This window comes from Heloderma suspectum, chromosome 3, assembly GCF_057233095.1.
Source record: "Heloderma suspectum isolate Gila_16-S chromosome 3, 16-S_ref, whole genome shotgun sequence".
Classification (NCBI taxonomy): Eukaryota; Metazoa; Chordata; class Lepidosauria; order Squamata; family Helodermatidae; genus Heloderma; species Heloderma suspectum.
The window spans coordinates 39,665,157-39,689,256 of NC_139460.1; the positions used below are offsets into that span (position 1 = coordinate 39,665,157).

At 43.0% G+C, this 24,100-nt stretch overlaps 1 protein-coding gene across 1 annotated transcript in view; it reads left to right on the forward strand.

The window, feature by feature from the left end:
• KL (klotho) overlaps nt 1-21,270 on the forward strand; it is a 34,095-nt gene extending 12,825 nt beyond the window's left edge. The window contains exons 2-5 of the mRNA XM_084845449.1: nt 3,684-4,194; nt 5,552-5,820; nt 12,053-13,169; nt 20,876-21,270. Of these exons, the coding sequence (XP_084701575.1) occupies nt 3,684-4,194; nt 5,552-5,820; nt 12,053-13,169; nt 20,876-21,270 (2,292 nt within the window). The remainder of the gene's footprint in view (nt 1-3,683; nt 4,195-5,551; nt 5,821-12,052; nt 13,170-20,875) is intronic.
• Nucleotides 21,271-24,100: the final 2,830 nt, after the last annotated feature.

Genomic DNA, 24,100 nt, shown 5'->3' on the forward strand with positions numbered 1-24,100 from the left:
AACTGAGCTGGCTGCCTCTCCAAGGTCACAAAAGCAATCTCGGAGTGGGGGAAACGGCAGCATTCCTATGGGCGGGGAGGGGAGTGGAGAGGCTGGCTTATGCCGCATTATGAGGCCTCTTCACCCTCCTTTCCTCTGCCTCTGTGACGGCTCAGCTAGACAGGTGAAAAAAGCCCGGCTAGCTGAAATGCAGAGCGGGAGGTGTGGCAGAGGTGAGGATCATCTCTGTCTTGCCTTCCACTCCGCACTGGATACTATATTGGCCCCAGGCCTGTAACCAAGTCACCTGTAGTTTTAGAGGGGCCTAGAGACCCATAATGCTTTGCTTAGGTTCATTATTGGCGCAATTTCCTTGCTAGTAGGCCTCTGAGCATGTGAGATGAGTCAAAGGTTGATAGTGCGGCCTCAGCACATTCCATGCTAATGAAAGCTAGTATCTTATCAGGGCCTAGGATGTGCCTGAGAAGTGAGGCTATGTTTATATCGAGTTACAGGTGGCTGTGCTGGGAAAGTTCTGATTGTTTTCCTTCTGAAAAAGCACTGTTAGTCTATGCTGGGAATGAATGCTAAATAACGCTTGCTGCTGTCATGCTGCCTCACTGCTGACATGTATGGTATAAAACCCATTTTACCCCATGGCTCTGGGTTCAGAGAAGCTGTCTGATCTAACCATTGGTATGCCTGTGTGCTGTAAGTTACTCAGTAAAGTACTCCTTGTAAGTAAACCTGGATCTGATTTATCACTATCTTGGCACCTCTAAATTAAGAGGCCTACTGCAGGGGCAATACAGATACTCGTAAGCCTCCGAATTCAGAGGCTTACGAGTATCCAGGGCAGATTCCATTGGATTGCACCCTTATTGTATTAAAAAACAATCCATGCTGTTCTTCAGCCAGCAAACTCTCAGGACAGCGTACAAAATCATTAAACAAAATCTAAAACACTAAAAATCAGTAATGAGCATGTAAGGTGCTCCAGCAGAGCAGAAGTACAAAACAAGAAGGAACACACAGGTGGGTTAGGTTTTCATCCCAGGAACAATTGCTACCTGCCTATAGGCCAGTATACTTGTGTTGAATTATATGACTAGTGTATTAATCCATGGTATTCTTTTCCTGTAGAGAAGCGAAGGGGTGGGGTTGTAGATCAGTGGTAGAGCACATATATAGCCATCATGACTAGTAGCCACTGATAGCCTTACCCTACATTAATTTGTCTTATACCCTTTTAAAACTATCTAAGTTGGTTCCCATCACTACATCTTGTGGTAGTGAATTTCATAGTTTAACTATGCACTGTGTGAAAAATATGCTTAAGTGGGGCTGGTGGTTTTGAGTATATGAGGCCTCTCTCCTACCAAGTATATTAACTACAGATTCGTTTCCAGCAGATTTTAATCTGCTCGTTATTATCTTTGAAACCCTAAATAGCTTGGGACCAAGATAGGTAAATACTGTCTCCTATAAACCTGCCAATATGATCGGTAGGAGAAGTAGTATAGTTATTGGGAAGAAGGGGAACTGTCTTTTCTGTTGCAGTGCCCAAGATAAGGACCTTCCATGCCCCAGGAGAACCAGTTCATCACCTCTTTGCTTGTTTTCCATCACATTCTGACAACATTTTTGTTCTTTGACCTGCCTTTTTTGTGATTTTTTTCATTGCTCTCTCCAGAAATTTTTGCAGTTTTGCAATTTGCTGCAAAATTTGTTGTGATTCTGTTTTTGAACTGCAAGTACTTTAATTATTTTTGTTTTTAATCTTTTATATTAGCTGTCTTGAACGCTTCAGCCATTTTAAATTTCCCACACTACATCAGGCACTTGAAGGCAGTGTGGGAATTTTTAAATGGTGTCTTGTAGCCATTCACTGCTGCTGCCAGGTAAGCCCACAACTGAAAAGGTCTACCGACACAAGATGGAGCCCATGGAGAGCAGTTTGCTGAGGGTCGCCTCAAACATGGAGCAAGTCCAGACTGGGTGTCCCTACTAAAAACAAATCTTTACACATGTTTTCTTTCATAAGCAGGTGTAATGTAGGATAGAAGTACTGCTATTTGCCAAAGATTGAGAATACTCCTAATCACCCCACATGAAATTTAGCTGTGATTATCAGTGGGGTAATACTGTGTGAATTGGCATTCTTATTTAATTCTAAACTTCCCTCACTAAGTGGTAGCTATTTTATCTGCCCGCTCAGTTCACATCAATTGTACTTTTGTGTGGGCATGTTTATCACACACAATTTTCTCCTCTGCAGTTGGTGGGTGAAACTGCTCCACACCTACCCCACATTCCAGTGTGTGAGAACATAGGTTCACATTTTAGTTCTCAAAAAACCTGATGGAAAGTAAAGGCAGCTAGATAGAACATTCTTTATTATTTGGGCAACGCTGTTGCCTTGTTCAATTTACTTAGAAACAAATTTCTTATGAACCAAAGGATTATTGGGTCAAGTCTAAACTCCATCTCGAAAAGGCACAGCAGGAATTTAAAAAGCATGTTGCTACCCATGGATTGTGAGTTTGTGTTGAAAGTAGTTAGGTCACCTTTCTGAATCATTTGAGCAGGATTGCAGATAGCCACTTGCCTTGTAGGCTGTGGCAAGTTAAAGAATTGCTTCTGGGTGACCAAACAGAAGGTTTATAAACACTGATTCTTCTCTCCCCGTCCCCTGCATTTTGAGTACAAATGACGCACGCAACCATAGGTATCATGGCTAGTTAAAATTGTTTGAGGCAGTAAGTTTTTTGGACCTATTTGTCAAGCTACATCATGAAAGAGAGTATCTTGCATGTTGTGGTTATGTTACAAAATCAAACCATCATTTTCAGCTTGAGGGAAGCCGCTCTCGTAAAAGAAAACAGATATTCCATATCAGCTTGAAGCAAACTAATGTTGGTAGTGAAGGGTCACCATTATGGTAATAGTGCTGAATGTTGATTGTGTGGAGTCCTCATGGCCACCATGAGACGTGTTGTTGGCTAGTTGGTGACATATTTGTTTTAGACTAAATAAGTATAAAACAGAATACAGCTGCCCAGATATTGGTGGGGGCAGGGCAGTTGGCTCATGTAACACCATTACTGCACCAACTGCACTGTTTGTCAGTGTTTTTCTTAGCCCAATTTAAAGTGCCTGTATTAATCTTTAAAGCCTTAAATGGTTTGGACCCAAGCTACTTGAAGGACTGCCTTCTCCCTTACCAGCCTCTCACACACCAAGGTTGTCAACAGAGGCCTTTCTCACCTGCCTGTCACCAAGGGTGGTTAGGCTGGTGAGTACAAGGGAAAGAGCCTTCTCAGTGGTGGCCCCACACCTCTGGAATCAACTTCCATCAGGAGTCAGGGATTTTCAGGCCCCTTCTTTACCGGTCTTCAGGAAAGCTATTAAGACCCACCTGTTTTTGCTATCCTTTCCTTAAGTTTGGGCTCTTGATTTTTATTGGTAAATTTTGTTTTTATTCATTTTAATTGGCAATCTTTGTTCTTACGGATTTTATTGAAACATGTTTTTTAAATAATTTAAAAAATTGTATCCAGTTTTTATTATCTTGTACACCACCTTTAGAGGGTTTTGCCCCTAATGGCAGCTGAGAAATAATTTTAGATAGATTTTAGATAGATAGATAGATAGAAAACATGAATGAAATAAAATGGTTTCACTGGGGTCTTCCTTTCCCATAGGCTCATGCCAAAGTGTGGCATCTTTACAATGATCATTTCCGTCCCACTCAAGGAGGTAACGTGTCAATTGCCTTAAGTTCTCACTGGATAAAACCTCAACACATGACTGGAAGTGATATAAAGGAATGTCAGAAATCTCTTGACTTTGTCCTGGGCTGGTTTGCTAAGCCTATATTTATTGATGGAGACTACCCCCAAAGCATGAAGAGTTACCTTTCCTCAGAACTGCCAGAATTTACTGAAGCAGAGAAGAAGTTTGTCATGGGGACAGCTGATTTCTTTGCTCTTTCCTTTGGAGCTACGTTGAGTTTCCATCTGGTGGATTCTGACATGATATTCCAGCAGCAAGAAGCACTAAGTTTAAGGCCGCTGCTTTACTGGATAAGTAGTGAATATAACAAACCACAGATCTTCATTGTGGAGAACAGCTGGTTTGTTTATGGTAGCACGAAGTTGGATGACGCCAAGTACATGCATTATCTTAAAGATTTCATTACGGACACTTTAAAAGGTAGGTTGTTGATGGTATTTTGTCACCGCTGTTATCCTGACACAACAGTTAAGGAAAACATTATCCTTTTATGTTCTTTACATAAGTTCTGCCGAGGCTAAACTCAGTGAGTATTTAAACATTTATTCAGGTGTTCATTACAGATTGAGGTTCCGAAAGAATGGGTTGTACTTGCCTCTGTGGTAGCCAAGTGCTTTCCAAAAAGTGTGGATAATATTTCACTGGTGACAGCAAAAAGTGAAGTCACTTGCTTAATAGAGCTTTGTAATGTTTGTATACTTGGCTATGTGGTTTGCAGTGAATCGCTTCAGGGAAAAGATATCCAGTGATTAGTTTTGATACCTCAGATAGCTGAGTCAATATTTGCTAGATAAGAATATATACTGTGTGTGTGTGTGTGTGTGTGTAGGATTACTTTCTGGCAATTAGCTCCTTGGATTCTCTGTCAGATAGCAAGATTTCATTTTCCAGTAATGAAGAAATGGAAATAACTATTGGAGTATTTGTTTGCTTCCACAGCTGATTTGCAGAACTGTTTCTCAATCACATATGCCCCTAATATGAAGAGGTGTTCAAGTTTTGGTAAATGTATCAGATGGTATATACAACTTCCCTTTTTAAAATAGCAGCTAAGCTAAATGTTTTCTCCCAGTGGAGAACTGAGTTTGCTTTATGCCTGTGTCAGATTTTATCCTAAAACTATTTTGATGAAACACAAACAATAAGTGACAGTATAACTTTTACTAGCTCTGCTTACACTGACTACAGGCAGTTGTCCTTATTGCTTGCTAGTTAGAGTGGATGTTTATTAATCTGTGTTAAAGTAATATTTATTATTACAATTTATATCTTGCCGTATTACAATAATATACCATCACACCGTTATACATTATATTCAAAAATGATGTGTGTGTTACACACACGTGGCAATCTTGTGCACACTTACCTGGAATTAACTTCCATTAAACCCAGTAGGACTTACTTTTGAGTAGTCATCCACTTTAAGATACATAACAATATAGTAGCAGTTGTACTGTCCGTATAGAAAAAGGCATAATGTTCACGTGAAATTATATACTTTGAAGCAGCTATCGATTTAAAACATTGAAAGCTTTCAAATAATGTATTGTCCATCAGAAAAAAAAACCATTCTGGGCCCAGTCCAGGCACTTGCTGGGGTATAGTGGAGAGGAGCTCGGGCCACTGATGGTGACATTCATATCTGTCACAGGATATGGGCACTGCAGTTTGAAAACAATTGAGTAAGACATTTAAAGCAAATATAACTGTTCAAATAAGGGCAGTGTATCAAAGATAGGGAAATTAGGTCATTTAATTTTTGTTCTTTACTCCTCAGCTATCAGATACGATGGAGTTATTGTCATTGGGTACACAGTTTGGTCTCTAATGGATGGCTTTGAATGGCTCAGAGGCTACAACATTCGACGGGGGCTGTTTTATGTTGACTTTCAAAGCCGGGATAAAAAACTGATGTGGAAGTCTTCAGGATTGTTCTACCAAAAGCTGATAGAGGACAATGGCTTCCCCCCAGTACCAGAAAACCAGCCCATAGAAGGGTCTTTTCCCTGTGATTTTGCTTGGGGGATTACTGAAAATTTTCTTCAAGTAAGTCTAATAGAGTAAATCAGTTCCGCCAGTCTTCCTTTGGTTGCTGCAAATAATAATTTTGTCTGTTTCATTACAAAGCATATTTTATAATTGTACAGTGGGGTGCTCCCCCTGACAAAACACCACTCTTCATGCTTATTCAGGTATTGCATTCTTGGAAGCATGCTATATGAGCTGTGTGTGTGTGTGTGTGTGTGTGTGTGTATACATATCTCCCCCATTCCACCCTGACACCCCCTCCCCCACTAAAAATTCCCAAACCCATTCTTTCCAGGGACAGATCAGGCAGTTAGGAAGATAGGGCAGTTAAATAAAACATGGTGCAGATGGAGACATACTAAAAAAAGGAGGACACCGAATGACCATTGACATACATTGATTAATTCTAAATTAAGAGGAAAACATTGGAAGATTTTAGGGACCATCTTCAAATCAAAATACCTGCAAGCTAAATTTTTTGGCTTCTGTCCTCATCAGTAGCTGTGCTGTTAAATGGATAGCAGGAGTGGTAGTTTGTAATGCCTGAAGATGGAAGTTCCTTAGGAGAAAAAACAGGTATGAATGGAATAATGCCTACAAATTGTCCTCCAGATTAAGGCCATTGTGACTAAGAGTTCTCAGTTTATAGATCCAGAAATGTACCTATTTATCAAGCACATCAGTGTCTTTCATTTGTTCTGTTGGAAGCAACTGTAAATCCAAGAGATTATGTGAAGGTGAGCTGAAATATCTTGCAAGAGGCTGCTCCAGTTTTTTTGGTAAGAATCGCAGATTTGTGATTATGGAATCTTTTTCTTAGATCTGCTGTAGTTTTCCCTACGTATTTCATACAACATCCATTTCTTTACATTCAGTTAAATAAACCACATTAGTAGAAGCATATGTTAATGATTGCCTAATGCAATACATTTTGTTAGTAACTGTGCTCCTGAAAGAAGTGGTTTTTTGGAGGTAACTCAGGTAATGCAATGTATTGATATAATCTGGGGTTGCAAGTATTTTGTTTACATGCAGCTTTAACTAATGATTAATGCAGATTGGGTGGTTTTCTGAAAGTAATGCATGGTGGAGAATTAATGGCTTCAATTAAACAAGCACAATAGGATATAATAGGGTAATTGTCTTTAATTATCTTGTGGTAACTAGGGGCAGCAAGATGGTAGTCCACAACAAATGGAATGAAATTTTCTTTCGAAGAGTTAGCCTTTGCATCACAAAGAAGGATATTCCTGGATATTCCTGATGCTTGATTGATGTTGTACTCAGTGATGTGACTCGGGTATTTGCATTGTTGGAGATGTTCTTTAAGTTCATTACATTTTCTTGAGAAAGTTTCTTTGTTATTACAAATGTGTTTTATCCAAAGAGTCAAACTACCATCCTGTTGCCCCTAATTACCACAAGATAATTAAAGATAGTTACCCTATTATATCCTATTGTGCTTGTTTAACTGAAGCCATTAATTCTCCACCATTAATTCTCCACAATTCTCCACCATTCATAAAACCACCCAATTTGTGTAAATTGTTAGTTAAGGCTGCATCTAAACAAGATACTTGCAACCCAGCATGATACCATTATAAATCAATGTGTTTTATTACCTGCAGTTACCTCCAAGGCCCCATCTACACCAGGCTTTTACTCTGGGGTGGGTGCAAGTTGAGGTCCCTTGTGATAGATGACACAATCATGACTTTGCAGCCATCCATGGTTTTCGCCTGGAAAAAGCAGAGTTCCAAGAAGTTGTTTTACTGCAATTTTGGGGGGTTGCTGTGGGTTCCCCTGCGGTTGCGGGCTGTCTGTTCCTTCCCCGAATTGACTTCACATCTTACAGTGGGTGTGTTGTAGGCATGCGTAGTGCCTGCATTACTCTGTGAAGCCACTTTACTCCCCCATCCCTTCACAGCTGCGCACAGAGGCACAGAGGGGCGTTTTCATTTATTTAATATCACTTTCGCACATTTTTGCAGCTTCTTACCTTCGCAACGGTTGCTTTTGGACTCAGTACCCAAGGGCTGGGGAGGGTCTTGTGGGAGGAACAACATCGCTCCAGGCACCAGGCACCATTTTGGAGTGATGGTCAGGCATGTAGCACTCACGCTTGTGAGTGCGAAATATCGTGAGAGTCTCAGGCTGGGGAACTGACAAACCGATGGTGTGGAAATGAAAGAGCACAAAACACCCAGTTTTTACCTAAAACATGGTCAGAAAGACAGAGCAGAGCCCCTCAAATATAAAACAGCCACTGAAATGTCACACCCCCACATTCATGGGACTGCACAGCTGTGCATTTCAGTATAATGGCAAAAAAAAGAGGGCACAGGGAAGTGCGCAGTACATCGCGCATGTATTGCAGGACATGGTGATTCGAAGCCACATTGCTGTGCAGTTGCGACGGGGTGGGGGGTCAAAGCAGTGCCATATAGATGGGGCCCAAGAAACCACTTCTTTCCAGAGCACAGTTACTAACAAAACTTAATTGCATTAGGCAATCGTTAACATGCACTTCTACAAATGTGGTTTATGCAACTGAACGTTAAAAAAAAAAAGATGTTGTATGCAATATGTAGGGAAAAGTAAAATGGACCTAAGAACAAGATTCTATAACCACAAATCCGCGATTCTTACCAAAAATCTGGAGAAGCCTGTTGCAAGACATTTCAATTCACCTTCACAGAATCTCTCAGATTTGCACTTGCTTCCAATAGAACAAATGAAAGACACTGATGTGGTTGATGAAAAGGAAAATTTCTGAATCTATAGACTGAGAACTCTTGGTCCCAATGGCCTTTATCTTGAGGACAATTCATAGTCCTTTTCCACATTTACAGATGGGGAAAAGGATTGCCAAAATGATCAGGGGAATGGAATAACTCCTCTATAAGGAATAGGGATGTACGAAATTGCCCTTATCTGTCTCTGCTGGGTTCCGCTGGGGGGGGGGAGGTGATCCGTCCCTCCCCCCGGAATCCTCACTGGGGGGGAAGGCGCTCTGCGCCTCCCCCCTGGAATCCTGGCCAGCCGGCTCCACTCCGCGGGGATTCCGCGGAGCAGCCAGACATCCGGCTGCTGGCTAGCAGGGATGCAAATGGCGGCGGCCGTAGCTGCTGCCGTTTGGATCCCTGTAGTCAGCCGTGATAGGCTACGTAAATCTTTACATAGCCTATCACGTCTGACTTAAAAAAAAAAAACAAGCCGCGCGTACGCAAATGGCGGCGGCTACGGCTGCCGCCATTTGCGTTCCTTATTTTGGCCCATCTTAGTCTACGTAAATATTTACGTAGACTAAGACGGCAAAAATAAGGGGGAACGCAAATAGCGTCCGCTACGCTATTTGCGTTCCCCCTTATTTTTGCCGTCTTAGTCTACGTAAATATTTACGTAGACTAAGATGGGCCAAAATAAGGAACGCAAATGGCGGCGGCCATAGCCACCGCCATTTGCGTATGCGCTTTTTTTTTTAAAAAGTCAGACGTGATAGGCTACGTAAAGATTTACGTAGCCTATCACGTTGTTGTTGTTGTTGTTTTAACCTAGCCATGATAGGCTACATAAATCTTTATGTAGCCTATCACGTCTTCTTTTTTTTTTAACACTGGAGATGGTGGTGGCAGCAGCCGGTCGGAAGACCGGCTGCCGCCGCCACCGGAGCCGCCACTGGAGCCGCCGACCGGACCCGCCACCGGAGCCACTGCCGCCCGGAAGATCCGCCCCCGGTCAGTCTTGTCCCGGGGGGGGATCCGCGGGGGGGGCGGGAGGAGGTGGCAGGCCATTCCGACACGGAGTTTGGGGGGGCTGAGTACACTGGCATTCGGCCTCACCGAGATCCGTGGCGGAATTCTCTGCCATCCCTAAGGAAAGGCTTCAGCGTTTGAGCTATTTAATTTAGAAAAAAAAGCAAATAATGGGGGAGGTTTATAAAATTATATGGAACAGAGAAAGTGGAGCAGTGCAATAAATAAGCTCCACCGAGTTCAGTGTGGCTTACTTCCATGTAATGTGTATTGCAGCCAAATTTAACTTTTTTCTTCCCCTAATGAGAAAAGCCTCAGGTCATCATCCAGTGAAGCTGAATAGTGGCAAATCCAGGAAAGACAAAAGGAAAGTACTAGGGAGAGGGGTTATTTTGCATTTCAAAAAACATCAACAACTCTACACCAGAGATTAGGGATAGTTACCGCCTAATTTGCAGCTTCAATACCTTCTGATTAGGATCTCTAATCCCCTGTGTGCCTGACAATTTTTTACCTTTTGTTTTAGTTCTTGAGAAAAGGAAAATTTATACATGGCTAGCAAAAAAGCTACTGGACCTATCTGTCTGAAACTTGGCAGGTTCAATCACCTTCACAGGGGCTGCTAGGCCTCCAAATTTCATGTATTTATCATAACAATTTAAAAGGTTATGGCTGTTTCTGTTTTTCAATGCAAGTCAGTGGGAAAATGTAAAATCCGAATAATTCAGGTTTCTGAATCTTGATTCAGATCCGGGGTCTGAACCTGGTTGGAGCAGGTCCGAATTGGTCCGAGGCAGATCAGGGCCCAATCCAAAGCCCCGAATTGGGTTGGGAGGTCCGTGCACAGCCCTAACCACAACACTGATTTCTTGTCTTTGAGCAGTTCATTATTTCTTTTATAGTATGAAACTGGGAGGAGAGTCCTGTTTCCCATATTGAATTGTGGAAATGTGAAATAAATGTGAAACATATACTTGACATTTTTAAATATGTGCTATGTTGGCAGAAGTTGCTATTGTTATGTATGACTTAGAGGTAGGGATGTCAAAGAATTCCGCAACGGATCTTGGTGAGGCCGAATGCCAGTGCATTCGGCCCCCCGAAATCCATCGTGGAACGGCCTGCCCCCCAGCCCCCCGCGGATCCCCTCCAGGACGAGACTTACCTGGGGCAGATGTTTCGGGCGGCGGCAGCTCCAGCGGCAGCTGGTCTTCCGACCGGCTGCTGCCGCTGCCATTTGCAGTCTGTGTTTTTTTCTTTTTTTTCCCCCCCATAGACGTGATAGGCTACGTAAAGACTTACGAAGTCTATCACATCTGGGTAAAAAAAAAACGTGTACGCAAATGGTGGCGGTTACGGCCGCCGCCATTTGCGTTCCTTATTTTTCGCCGTCTTAGTCTACGTAAATATTTATGTAGACTAAGACGAAGACAAGAAAGGGGAACGCAAATAGCGCCCAGTGCGCTTTTTGTTTTTTTTTACCCAGAGCCCTCCGCAGCCGGAAATCCGGCTGCGGGCGGCCCTGGCCTGGGCCTGGCCGGCTGCTCCGTGGAACCGCCATGGAGCACAGCCAGCCATCAAGGATTCCGCGGGGGGAGGACCGGATCGTCTCCCCCCCGGTCGAGGATTCCGGGGGGAGGGACGGAACACCTCCCCCCCCATGAACAGAATCCGCGAAAAGGTAAGTGACTCTCGTACATCCCTACTTAGAGGTAGCCCCTAAGACAGGGATGTTTTATGTCTTTCAGCCTGAGAGGCGAATTCCATTTTGGGGAAGCTCTTGGGAGCCACATTCCAGTGGTGGGCAGGGCCGAAGACAAACAGAGCAGCGTCCAACATACCATAAATACCAGCCTATTTTAATTTAAAGCCCATAACTAAGCCTTAGGAGACCCATTTCAACCTTTTTAAATGGGGAATAACTGCAGAAAAGCCAGGAAACCACCAAACAACTGGTGGTCAGGTGAAGGGGGTGGGGCCATCTGGGGAACTCCAGAGAGCAACAGTGCCAATAGGGACCAGAAAAAACAGCTGTAAAGCTGGAAACCAAAGTAAAAAAAAGAAACAGCTGCACCAAAGAAAACTGAAAAGCATTCTACCTTTCAGGGTAAACATAGGGTATCAGTCTTCTTTGGAAGAAGCAAGGGAGAGGGAATCCTCCAAAAGAATCTCCAAGAGTTTTTCCCTTGATAAAGACCAAGTGTTGAAATGTGTTGGGAATTCAGTTGGTGCAGCTGTTTCTTTTTTGACTTTGGAACTCCAGAGGGCCAGATTGGGATTCCAGGTAGGTCGGATTTGGCCTCCTGGGTCTGAGGTTCTGCGCCCCTGCTCTAAGATATCCAAAAGAAGTGTGGAAAGTCAACCATTTGTGATTGTCCTGAGATGACGTAACCAACAATGGTTGGGTTCCTGTGGCAGCCACTTGCTTAGCTTGCCTCCTTATAAGTTTCCCTGTTCTCAACAAATTTAATCTGTTTCTTACCTCCCCTTTTTAGGTAGATACTACTCGATCCCAGTTCCTTGACCCTAATGTTTATGTCTGGGATATCCATCACACCAAGAAGCTCATTAAAATTGATGGAGGTGGTGTCCCAAATCTCAAGCCTCGCTGTGTTGATCTCGCTGCTATCAGGCTCCAGGTTTCTTTACTTCAGGAAATGCACATCACGCACTTTCATTTTTCACTGTCATGGCCTTTGATTCTTCCTCTAGGTAATGAGACTTATGTTAACCACACACTCCTATTTTACTATCAGTGTTTTGTCAGTGAACTTCTCCAAGTGGATATAACTCCTGTTGTTGCTTTATGGCATCACGTGGCTAAAAATCAAGGACTCCCTCTTCCTCTCGCCAACGATGGAGGATGGGACAACCAACAGATTGTGGAGGCCTTTGTTGAGTATGCTAGGTTGTGCTTTAAAGAACTTGGCCAGCGTGTCAAATTTTGGATCACAATTAACGCACCCAGTGTGGAGAAGCTGACGTATAAAGCAACCCATAATCTGTTGAAGGCTCATGCCAAAGCATGGCACCTGTACGATAAAAAATTCAGGAAGACTCAGAAAGGTAAAATATCTATTGCTTTCATTGCTAACTGGTTTGAGCCAGCCTGTCCCTTTTCAAAAAACGATGACAGTGCAGCCAAGCGAATTTTGGAATTTGACATTGGCAGGTTTGCTGAACCCATCTTTGGAACTGGTGCCTATCCGGATATGATGCGACAGTGGCTTCACCAAAAAAACCGCCAAGGGTTTTATGATTTTCATTTACCTTATTTCTCAGAGGAGGAAAAAAATCTAATCTGTGGTTCATTTGACTTCTTTGCCTTGAGTCACTACACGACATCTCTTGTGAACTCTGAAAATGAAAACCCCAGAAATTATGATTACCGCCTTGGGGTCCAAATGCTAAATGATATCACTTGGCTGAAATCGGCCAACAGACTTTCAGTGGTGCCCTGGGGGTTACGCAAGCTCCTCAACTGGATTAAGAATAAATATGGCAATATCCCCATTTATGTCATAGCCAGTGGAATTGACGATGAAAAGAATGTGGCTCAAGACAAGTTGAGAATATATTACATAGAGAATTATATCAATGAAGCCTTAAAAGGTAAGGACCCTGTGGAAAAGCTTACATGCCTTAAGACTGTTTCTTGATATATTTTCTAGAATGGTGTGCATGATAATGTAATGGCAACTATTTATTTATTTATTTATTGTACATTTAATAATATTTATATACCACCATTCCACCAATGCTGCCAAGCCAGTGTAGAACAATTCAGATGAAAACACTAATACATAAAGGGGCTGTTCACACAAAAGGCTAACCCACACTCAGTGGCTGAGTGTGGGTTGTTTTGAACCGTGGGTTGTTTGCTGAACCATGGGTTAGCGTGTTGTCTGAATGCAGCACATTTTCTGCAGGCTGGGTTGTTAACCATGCAGTGTGGCTTGTTAGCCACCCTGAACAACCCAACAACAACCATGGGTTCTCCAGGTGGCTTGTTTGAGAAAAATAAGCTACACTGCATGGTGAATAAGCCACATGGCTGCATTCAGACAACATGATAAACTACAGCTCAACAGAAAATCCATGGTTCAAAACAACCCACACTCAACCAATGATTGTGGGTTAGAGGCTGTTGTGTGAACAGCCTCAAAAACATAGAAGCAATAAAACAATATTAAACAACACTGAAACAACATTAAAGCTACTACTCACAATTTAAAAGGCCGGGTTAAAGAGATGTGTCTTAACTCCTTTCTGAAAACTGAGACAGTGGGGACTGACCTTAGCTGTGAAGGAAGAGCAACCCACAGTTTGGGAGTGATGCAGGAGAAAGCCCTTTCACACCAGCGGAGTCTGGGTCTGGAGGCCAATCTGATCAGTGGGGTGGAGGATGGGTCACCAGAAGCAAAGTCAACTGCCCCCGGTATGCAATATAGCCTCCATGTAAGTGTGGAAGAGCCTAGAATGGCATCCAAGTTGACAAGGAGGTACAACAGAGCAGTTCTCCAAACGTTACATTCGTAAAACACAGTAGAGAGAGGCAGCCAGGCCAGGAAGACCTTTTCAGAGCCACATGGGCACAGTTTGAATAAGCAAAATGGAGAAAATCCTTGTTTAAGAAGTTTTGAGAAAAGCAAGCCAGAAATATTTTTTTTTTAGAAGCAAACGGGCCAGAAATTTCTTAGACTGCAATCCTATATCCCCTTACTTAGGAGTAAGTCACATTGAACTCAATGGGGCTTACTTTTGTGTAGTCATATAGGATTACATTGTTAAAAAACTCTATAGAATCACTTGCAGGCCAAAAGCCTTCCTTTAAACAAGTCAAACTCATGGTGAATGAAGATCACTCTGCAAACCAGCTGTAAATAATTTCTGTCTATCTAATTATCCTGGAAGCAAGATGCAGCATAATTCTTTTCTCTCTCCAACCACGCCAACTTAATCACACTTGAAGCATTTTCATCAAGTTGATTAACTTCCACAGCCATGATTTAGGTACAGACCGCCCCCCAGGCCCACACACACACACAGAGCCAGAGACTTAATACCTCTCTTTAACAACAACAATAAACAACCTTAACACAGCATATCATAGCAAAGCAAGCTCCCTTTCCCCATCTTCCTTCCCCCTCAATAAAAAAAATCCGTGAAAAAATCCGTGAAAACTCTACGAGATTGTTGTGCCTGGCTAGTTCCTCAGTCCTTCATGTTTTTGGTTTTCACAAAGAGATCACACACACTGAGCTCGCTCTCTCTCTCTCTCTCTCTCTCTCTCTCTCTCTCTCTCCCCCCCCTTCTCATCTTCAAAAATAAAACAAAACCAGCTGTTAAAAAAACAGCTCAGCTCAACAGCTGCTGCTCAAGTAAAAATAAAAGACAGCAGGGACACACATGTTACACTTCTCTTTCTCTCTCTCTTTGTCCCTCACCCGCTTCTCTTCAAAAAATAAAGTAAATCTCAGCTGCTCTCTTCAAGGTTGGTCACTGGGCTTGGTCACTAGCTCCTTAGCAGGCAAGTGACCATGATCAAAGCAAGGCAATCCCCCTTGACTTTCTCCTCTCCCCGCACAATAAAAAATCCATTTAGTCCCTAGCAGATTGTTGTGCCTCACTGGCTCCTGATTCCCCCTTGTTGGGTTTTCACAAATCAGGTGCTAAAATAAAAAAATCAACTCAGATCTGCATCTGCTGCTAATATAAAAATATAAAACAGCAGGGACACATGCCACACTTTGTTGCTGTGCTTCTCTCCTTCCTCTCTCTCTTTCTTTTCTCCCATTCAGAAATAAAGTAAATCTCAGCTGTTTCTTCAAGGTTGGTAGCTCACTCCCCTCTCTCAATCTCTCCACACGGTGAGGCAAGATCTCAGCCAGCAACTGCACAAGTTTCCCCCCTGCCTGCCTGCCTGCCTCCCTCCGGATGCTCTGACTGGCCAAGTGTGGTCATGTCATGTGGATGTAGTTGCCTCGTCCTGGGCGCCCAGCATTGATGCCCATTACAAAGCACTGGTGGAGGCAGGGGCCCTCCTCTCTGTAAGCTGCACGGTGCGCTGCCGGTGCCTTTGATCCTGTGGGGGAACCTTCCCACAGCAACCTCCGGGATATCAGCCATTTTAGCCTCCATAAGTGCACACGCACAGTTTGAGAAACAAAGTACAGCCTGGCTTACGTCAGAGACTGCAGCTGGCTGGTGAAGCATCTGGCAGCAGCAGCACAATTGTGTTGTGCTGGCAGAGTAGATTCATTAGAAACAGTCATGGGGGGAGTCACAGGGTTTGTAGGGGCAGGGGAGTCATGGGGTAGTGCCCAGAATGAACTTTTACTAGCACCATCACTGTTTCACACGTGTCTGGGCAACAAGTCTCTGTGAATGTGCCTTTCCGGCAGATCTTGATATGCAGGTTCATAATGAGACTGGCGGTCCATCAGATAGCCAGGCCCTAAACCATTTAATCTTTAAAGGTTAAGACCAGCACTTTGAATTGAGCCTGGAAAACAACTGGCAGCCCCAGCAGACATTTTAATCTAAGGGTGATATGATCACAATAGCATGCACCAGTTAGCAGCCTAACTGCTGCATTTTGCACTAATGGAGGAGGCATCTGGACACTCTTTAAGGATAGCTGTATGTTGAGCACATTGCAATAGTCCAACTGTGATATAACCAAGGCATAGCTAACTGTTGCCAGAGCAGACAGTTCCCGGAACAGTCGCAACTGGCACACTAAACAGCGTTGGGCAAATGCACTCCTTGCCACTGCTGCCACATGAAAATCCAGGGACAGTGTAGGAAGGAGGAGCACAACCGTTTCCAGAATGGGTTGAATCCGAATTCCCAACCTGAGCTTTCTGCTGACCAACAGCACCTCCCTCTTGTTTGGATTTAATCTTAGCTTGTTCATCCTCATCAAGCTCATTATTGAACCCAGGCAACATTCAAGGGTATTGCCTGGATCCTTGGAGGTAGGTGACAAAGAGCAACTGTGGTTTTCAGATAATGAACTAATTGAAAATCCAGTTTTCACAAAGTCGGGGTGAGGGCAACAGCTGCCTCTTATCGTGGATAGATTAATACATTTTGGCACCAGGAGCAAATATGGAACCTCACTGGGTGACTTTGGGCCAGTCACAGACTCTCAGCCCAACCCACCTCACAGAGTTGTTGTTGTGAGGGTAAAATGGAGGAGAAGGAGGATTATGTACACTGCCTTGGGTTTCTTTAGGTGGAAAAAAGGCGGGATATAAATGTAATTTTAAAAAAATACACTATATAGTACGTGTGCTTACCCACATCCTATTTGGCCTAGTGCCCTCCTGGCATCCGTTACACTACCATCTTCCCCTCTGTCTGTCTGTCACCCTTTTTTGTTTCCAGAAAGGCAAAAGTACATGCAGTGCTGGAAATGCAATATCTTTCTGTCTTCTGATGCTGACAAACCACATCCTGTTGCAATTGGTTCCCCTAGATAGCCACTGAACAGGTTTTTTTCCCCCCTAATCAAAGAGAAAGTAGGGTATTATTACAAAATAATAAGGGGTAGGAAGGGTTGGCCATTTTGCAGTGCCTGTTTCCTTGTGATGAAGAAGAGACTTAGGGCCAGACCAGATGAGATGCAGGAGTTGTTGTTCTTTATTCGGTCAGTCGCTTCCGACTCTTTGTGACTTCATGGACCAGCCCACGCCAGAGCTTCCTGTCGGCCGTCGCCACCCCCAGCTCCCCCAAGGTCGAGTCCGTCACCTCCAGAATATCATCCATCCATCTTGCCCTTGGTCGGCCCCTCTTCCTTTTGCCTTCCACTTTCCCTAGCATCAGCATCTTCTCCAGGGTATCCTGTCTTCTCATTACGTGGCCAAAGTACTTCAGTTTTGCCTTTAATATCCTTCCCTCAAGTGAGCAGTCTGGCTTTATTTCCTGGAGTATGGACTGGTTTGATCTTCTTGCAGTCCAAGGAACTCTCAGAATTTTCCTCCAGCACCACAGTTCAAAAGCATCTATCTTCCTTCGCTCAGCCTTCCTCATGGTCCAGCTCTCGCAACCATAGGTTACTACGGGGAATACTATTGCTTTAACTATGCGGACCTTTGTTGTCAGTGTGATGTCTCTGCTCTTCACTATTTTATCAAGATTTGTCATTGCTCTCCTCCCAAGAAGTCAACGTCTTCTGATGCAGGAGACCTGAGATTAAACCTCTTGCAGTTTTTATTTTTACATAAAAGTAGGCACAGGGAGCTAGAAATTTTAACAGGAATGTTCCTGTTATGGCTGGGGTTGTGCTGCAACATTTTATTGAACTTCTTAATGAATTGTACCTCAGCTCTTTCATGTTGAAATCTGTTTTTGAAGTTCCTTTGTTCAAGAATGGCCACCTTCAGGTCACTGAGAAAGTGTCCTGGGAGGTTGGAATGCCCCCTCATTTCTGATGTCAGACTTGTGTCCTCCATCATCATCATCTGCAGAGCAACTGGCCTGTTTGTTCTGTGTAGTTGGCTTCTTGGAGAGATTAGGATTGGGGAATGCATACCATGAGATTAAAAAAATCCCTTCCCTGCACTCTACAGGGAGGGTTTCATGACCTCTGGAAATCTCCCACCCTGCTATATAGGAAGAAAGCATTCTGTGTTGGGGTGGCAGCAAGGCCAAACCCCAGCCCTTCAGCATTGTATAGCACAGTGGGCAAAGGTATCAGTAAAGTAAGAAAGAAAAAGGTGTTCTTTGTTTTTGCCATCCTCTAGAAATCCCTTTGTCCCATCTGTGAGCCACAAACAGCACTTTTCAGGGTGGCTGGAGCTCTGAACGTGAGCAGTCCTGTTAGGGACTGTGGATCCGTGGCAATATTTTGTTTCACGTCTCTACTAGTAGGTCCTAATCTTACTCAGCTGCAGAGTATATATGGTTAAGCAGATGCCTTTCCCCCTGACCTCCTCACAACAGTGACGTCATGGAAGCCATTAGTTCCCAATAATCTTTGAAAGGCGTTGTTGTACATATATGTCTGACAGAGACAGACAGGTGAACAGATTTAATGCCTCTGATGAGAACATCATAAATTGAACATGATAAGGTATATGGATTATAGTATTACTAAATACTAATGCTCATATTGTTTTGAAATGTTTATCTCTTTTTATTGGATTTCCTCTGTTTTAACTTGGTTTTATTAATGTTTATTGTGTTTTATTGTAAACCAATAAAACACAAGGGCCCTAAAGTGGGGTATTAATATGTTTACAAATAAATAAGCAACTATCTCCACCTTCTCCTCTTAAAACTTCAGATAAAGATTTCAGTGCCATTACAGTGCCAGTAAGGGGTGCAGTTGCATGCACTTAAGGGTACATGATGTCACTTAAGTCAACATGTACTTAAGGGGCAATCCTATGCATATTTAGGCAGAAAAAGCCCTACAATTCTCAGCATGCCCCAGCCAGCCATGCTGGAAACTATAGAGGTTTTTTCTGTCTAAACATGAATAGAATTGTGCTCTTAAGGGTGCAAGTAACTTAAAGGGTGCATGCTCTGTCAACAGAACATCCATAGCTCAGTGGTAGAGCACATGCTTTGCATGTAGAAGGTTTCAGGTTCAATCCCTCATATCTCCACTTTTAAAATGCTGGAGATCTGCCGCCTGTCAGAGTTAGAGATGGTTGAGAATTTTGTTCAGTTCATTTTGGATAAGAATTTCCAAGGTTGGTAAATTTCTTCATAAATGGATTGGAAATAGGTTGAGATTTTAAAAAAGCAAATGTGGGAGAGAGCGAAGCTGACCAATTTGTCCATCCAGGCAGAAGGCTTTGAGTGATTAGTTCTTAAAAATCTGGGTTTGACTCCCTGTGTGTTCAGCAATTTTGGTAGTGCTGAATTGGGGTTGCCACCTCTTTTTTCTGACAGTCTCCCCATCTTTAACAGCTACATGAAAGGCAGGTATGACATAGTCTTCTCAATGCTGGGAATAGCTCTGCCGATTGAATTGGGCGGTGCAGATGGATGAGGATTTGGTTTGGTTAATTTTTTATAAGGATTTACTAAAATTCACAAATATCTTCATAAATAGGACAAAATGATTTTAAGATTTTAAAAACGCAAATATGGGAGAAAGCAAAACTGAGATATTAATCTGTCCCTTATCAGAGTACACAGTACTGGACTAGTTCCATCAGTGTTGTGACTATTGTTGCTCTAGATCCCAGGTGGGTAGAAGGTAGAACTGGATCTATTGGTAGATTTTGGGGTGAGTTGCAGTCAGTCGCCAAGGATTTCTGACCGTCAACTGTTTAACAATAGGAACAGAAAAGATAACCCCCCCCCCCATGCTGAAACAAAGCATACTGCTGAAATGAAGAAAACCTAGAGTAACCAGGAGTGGGTTTTTGTGAAGGACTGGCACTTAAATTCCTGGGTTTAGGACTCTTTAATTCTGAAGCCCTATGCAGGTGTCTGCCTGCTTGCGTGTAGGGTGAAAGTGTGGATGGGGCTGTGGGCGTGCGTATAAGCCCTACCCCAATGTCCCTGCATAGCTGGCTACCAGTTAGGCCTTTGCATGTTGAACGTGAAGGTCTGTAAAGGGCTTTGTAAGTGCATTCAGCTGTACGCACTTCCAGGGATTCTGTAATCATGTCGGTAGGGATGCTGGAGAAATTCGAGATGCATTAAAATGAGCTTGGATTTCTAAGAATCCAACCTGAGGCCATGCGGAGTCCGTAGACTTTCGATTTTTTTTTTACTTTCCCGAAATTTATGCAAAGAAATCCGTAGAAAAATACGTACGTTTCTGCTGAGGAAACGTTGAATGGAATGGGGGGCAATGCACTAAATGTTATGTACTTTATTAAATTATGTAAATACTTGTGTAAATACTTACATAATTATTTCCGTACTTTTCTGCATGACGAAAAAAAATATTCGGATCCGTCTGTGCGCAGATGACAGAACGAAAGGCGCCTGACAATCTGCGAAACACAGACGGAGCGGATTTTACACAGTCCGTACATCCCTAGGCTTCGGTGTTTTTCCTTTGCACCAGGCTCCTGTTGATGATTCTCGGAGTTCTACAAAGAAGCAACTTAGATCCCTCAAGTCTGCAGTCTTCCCACTCCTGCTCTAAGGCATTTCATTTGCTCATAAATGTTCACCTGTTGATGAATAGTTTGCAATGGCAATAGAGTGTTACGACTGAGATGCTTTCTTTGTTAGTAGGAATGAATACAAACCTAGGGTTGAAGGAACACATACTGGTAGAGGACTGGTGTTAAAATAAACACCCACTAACTTGTTTTTCTTTCTTTTTGTGCTCTATTTTGCAGCCTACACCTTGGATAATGTTAACCTCCGTGGTTACTTCATCTATTCTTTCAGCGATAGGGGTGATTCTAGGTACGGCCTGTATCGTTATGTGATAAACCAATACGAGCCAAAGCCTTCCATGATGCATTATAGACAGATAATTGACAATAGCACCTTCCATGGACCGGAAACCTCTCGATTGCTTTGCTCAAAAGAGCTTTCTCTCTGTCCAGAATGTGACTTTTTCCAACCCAGAAGATCTTTGCTGGCTTTTATAGCTTTTATATTGTTTGCTTTCATTGTTACTATATTTCTGATCACTTACTACTCCAAGAAGATTGATAGAAAGCATAAACACAGCTTTCCTGTTGCTTGCTGCCCTTCACCTGCATTACTTGGGGGAGCTCGGAAGTAATTATACATGAGGCTGTGATCGCTGTTGCACTAGAAAAGTATTTATGTTGCCTGATGCTGTGGAGTACTAAAAATGAAAATGAATTGTATCCATGGAGTTTGTGTGAGTTGTCTTGGTATGTGCACTTTTGGTTTACGAAACTGACTGATTTGTCCATTCCCGCAGAAGGCTTTGAGTGTTTAATTCTTAAAAGCCTGGGTTTGAATCCCTGTGTGTTCAACCATGTTTGTGGTGCTGAATTAGGGTTGCCATGCTCCCTTGGCTAGCTGGTGTTGTTAACACCCCCTCCAGTAATTGCTCTGATCCACCAAGGGAGGTCCATAAGTGCAGGTGGTACAGATGTACATCAAAGAGCTTTTGTATACATCGCTGTTAATCAGCTGTATCTACTTTTGGTTTGTCGCAGAATTGAGATCTGAGCCTTACATGAAGAGTGTTTCCGTTCCTGCTTTTCTGCTAAATAACCTCTAGGTGGCACTGTGGTATAGCGGAATGGCACAAATCACAAGTAAAAAAAGTGTTTTCTTTCGCTTTCACAATTAAATACCGCATTCCCCCTGCTCTAAAAAAACTCAGCAAAAGTGCTCTTTAGACACAGAAGTGAAACTGGAGTATCACAACATCATCTAAAGAACTTGTAAACAACCCGTGAGAAGGGAATGATGAGCGCACGATATATACTTCGTAGAAAAAGCTCTAAATGTGCATTTGCATCACAATGTTAATTCAGGCCTCATTGAACAGACTGGATGTGGCTTTTGTTGAGGATAGGGAAGATCAGTCCCTTATTGTTTCTACTATTGGGGCCTACAACAAAACGTTATAGTGTGAAGTGCTCATGTTCAGGTTCCAGCTAGCCACCCATAACTTCTTTCAGGAAAATCCATTCCATTCTCCTTACCCACTCCTCATTTTCCATTCCCCCCCCAACCCAACAGTTGGTTCACACTCAGTGCCCACTGAGTGTAACCCCTTTTTGTTTAGCTCAAGGCTGATAGTTCATCCTTATGAAGATACAAAGCAATTTACTTAGATCAGGGATGGGCACCGTGTGGCACTCCAGACATTGTCATACTGCAGTTCCCATCATTCTTCATTATGCTGGCTAGGGCTGATGGGAATTACAGTCCAACAACATCTTGAGGGCCACAATTTCCCCATGCCTGACAGAGGTATGTTGTCTTTTGGATAGACATGGTCGATCATAAATATTTAACTGCTAAGTTGTGAGGATAATTTTGGTTTTTTTTGTCCAGGCTGGGGCTCTCAGGGCAGTATCCAATCTGCCCACATACCAGCAGGATACACTGCTAGCACAACAGGGAGCTAGCAGTTAAAAAATAACAAGAAATGAACAGAAATGCTAGTTTTAGAAGAGAAATGCTCTTCTCTGTGAGCGCCTGCCAACGGAAGTGAGGCGGGTGGCTACTAGGACGAGGGCTTTTTCTGCTGTGGCACCCTGGCTGTGGAATGAGCTTCCTAGTGAGGCTCTCCTGGCACCTACATTGTATTCCTTTCGGTGCCAGGTGAAGACCTTTTTATTTTCCCAGGCGTTTTAGCATTTTAGCTTTCTAGACTTTTAGCTTGCTGTTTTAAATCTGTATTTTAAATTCCTGCGCTGCTGCTAGGTTTTGTTGTGGTTGTATTGTTATATTGTGGTTTTAATGTTCTATATAATTTAAATTGTTTTATTGTGTGCCATTTGGTTTTAATTTTTGTGAACCACCCAGAGAGCTTCGGCTATTGGGCAGTATAGAAATGAAATAAAGTAAATAATTTTAGGAATGGGACGGGTTGGCAGAACTCGCAGAAGGAAACTCCACTGACCTGTCCTGATCCGGAAACAAGTATTTCCACTTGTTTCTGGGGATTGTTTTTTGAACTGCTAGCTTTCTGTTACACAAGCAATGGATCCCACTGGCAAACCCGGAACTAGCGGGAGCACAGTGGCACTATTAGAACTTTTCTACCTGAGGCATTTATTGTGTGCTCATGATTCCTAATTCACAGTAATTTGTGGCTGCTTTAGACGACATTGTCATTTTCCAGGGCCTCTCCCGTACATTCAAAGCATTTTCGTGGATTTTTTTTTTTATTGGGGAAAGTCCGGTATTTTGGGGAATGGCAGAATGAAACACTACTGTAGTTGTGTAAGTCCGCTGTACCACAGCACCACCTAGAGGTTATGCAGTGGAACATACAGAAAGGCAGAGAAGGAAAACTCCCAGAAAAAAATGTGTGTAGAGGATCTGATCTTAATCCCACAAAGAATCCAGAAGCAGAAGCCATGGTAGAGTGGCACATTAAAAGTATCATCTAGAAAAGTCCTTAGATACTGCCCTTAGTCTATGATGATACCAACAACTTATTCAGTGAGATTTTTGTCTCTGAAACTGAAAAGTCAGAATGATGCCTTTCCCCCGGACATGGACCTAGGTCCCCCCCCCCCTTTAAATCCTTCTGCAAAGAAGGATATTGAAGGCAGGAAAATGGCACTCATCTTTGTACTCTGTCCATAGCTTCACATTATTTTATGGTCAGATCATTCCTGAATTAATTTTAGTAGATGGGATAGCAACTGTAGTGAAAATAAACACCTGCATTTCTCTATAGAAAGGAGTTTTGTGGCCAAAGAGGAATTGCTAAAGTCAGATGTAATTGTGGTATTCTGGTTTTGCATAAAAGGACGCAGCTGACACCATCAGACTGCCTCTCCTCCTCTTATCTGCTGATGTTATGGCCACATTAAGGGACTGTGACCAATCTCTGGTTTTCTGTATCTGACCTGAAGGGATTATGTTCTTTTAGGAAGGCAGTAAAAGTGGTTTGC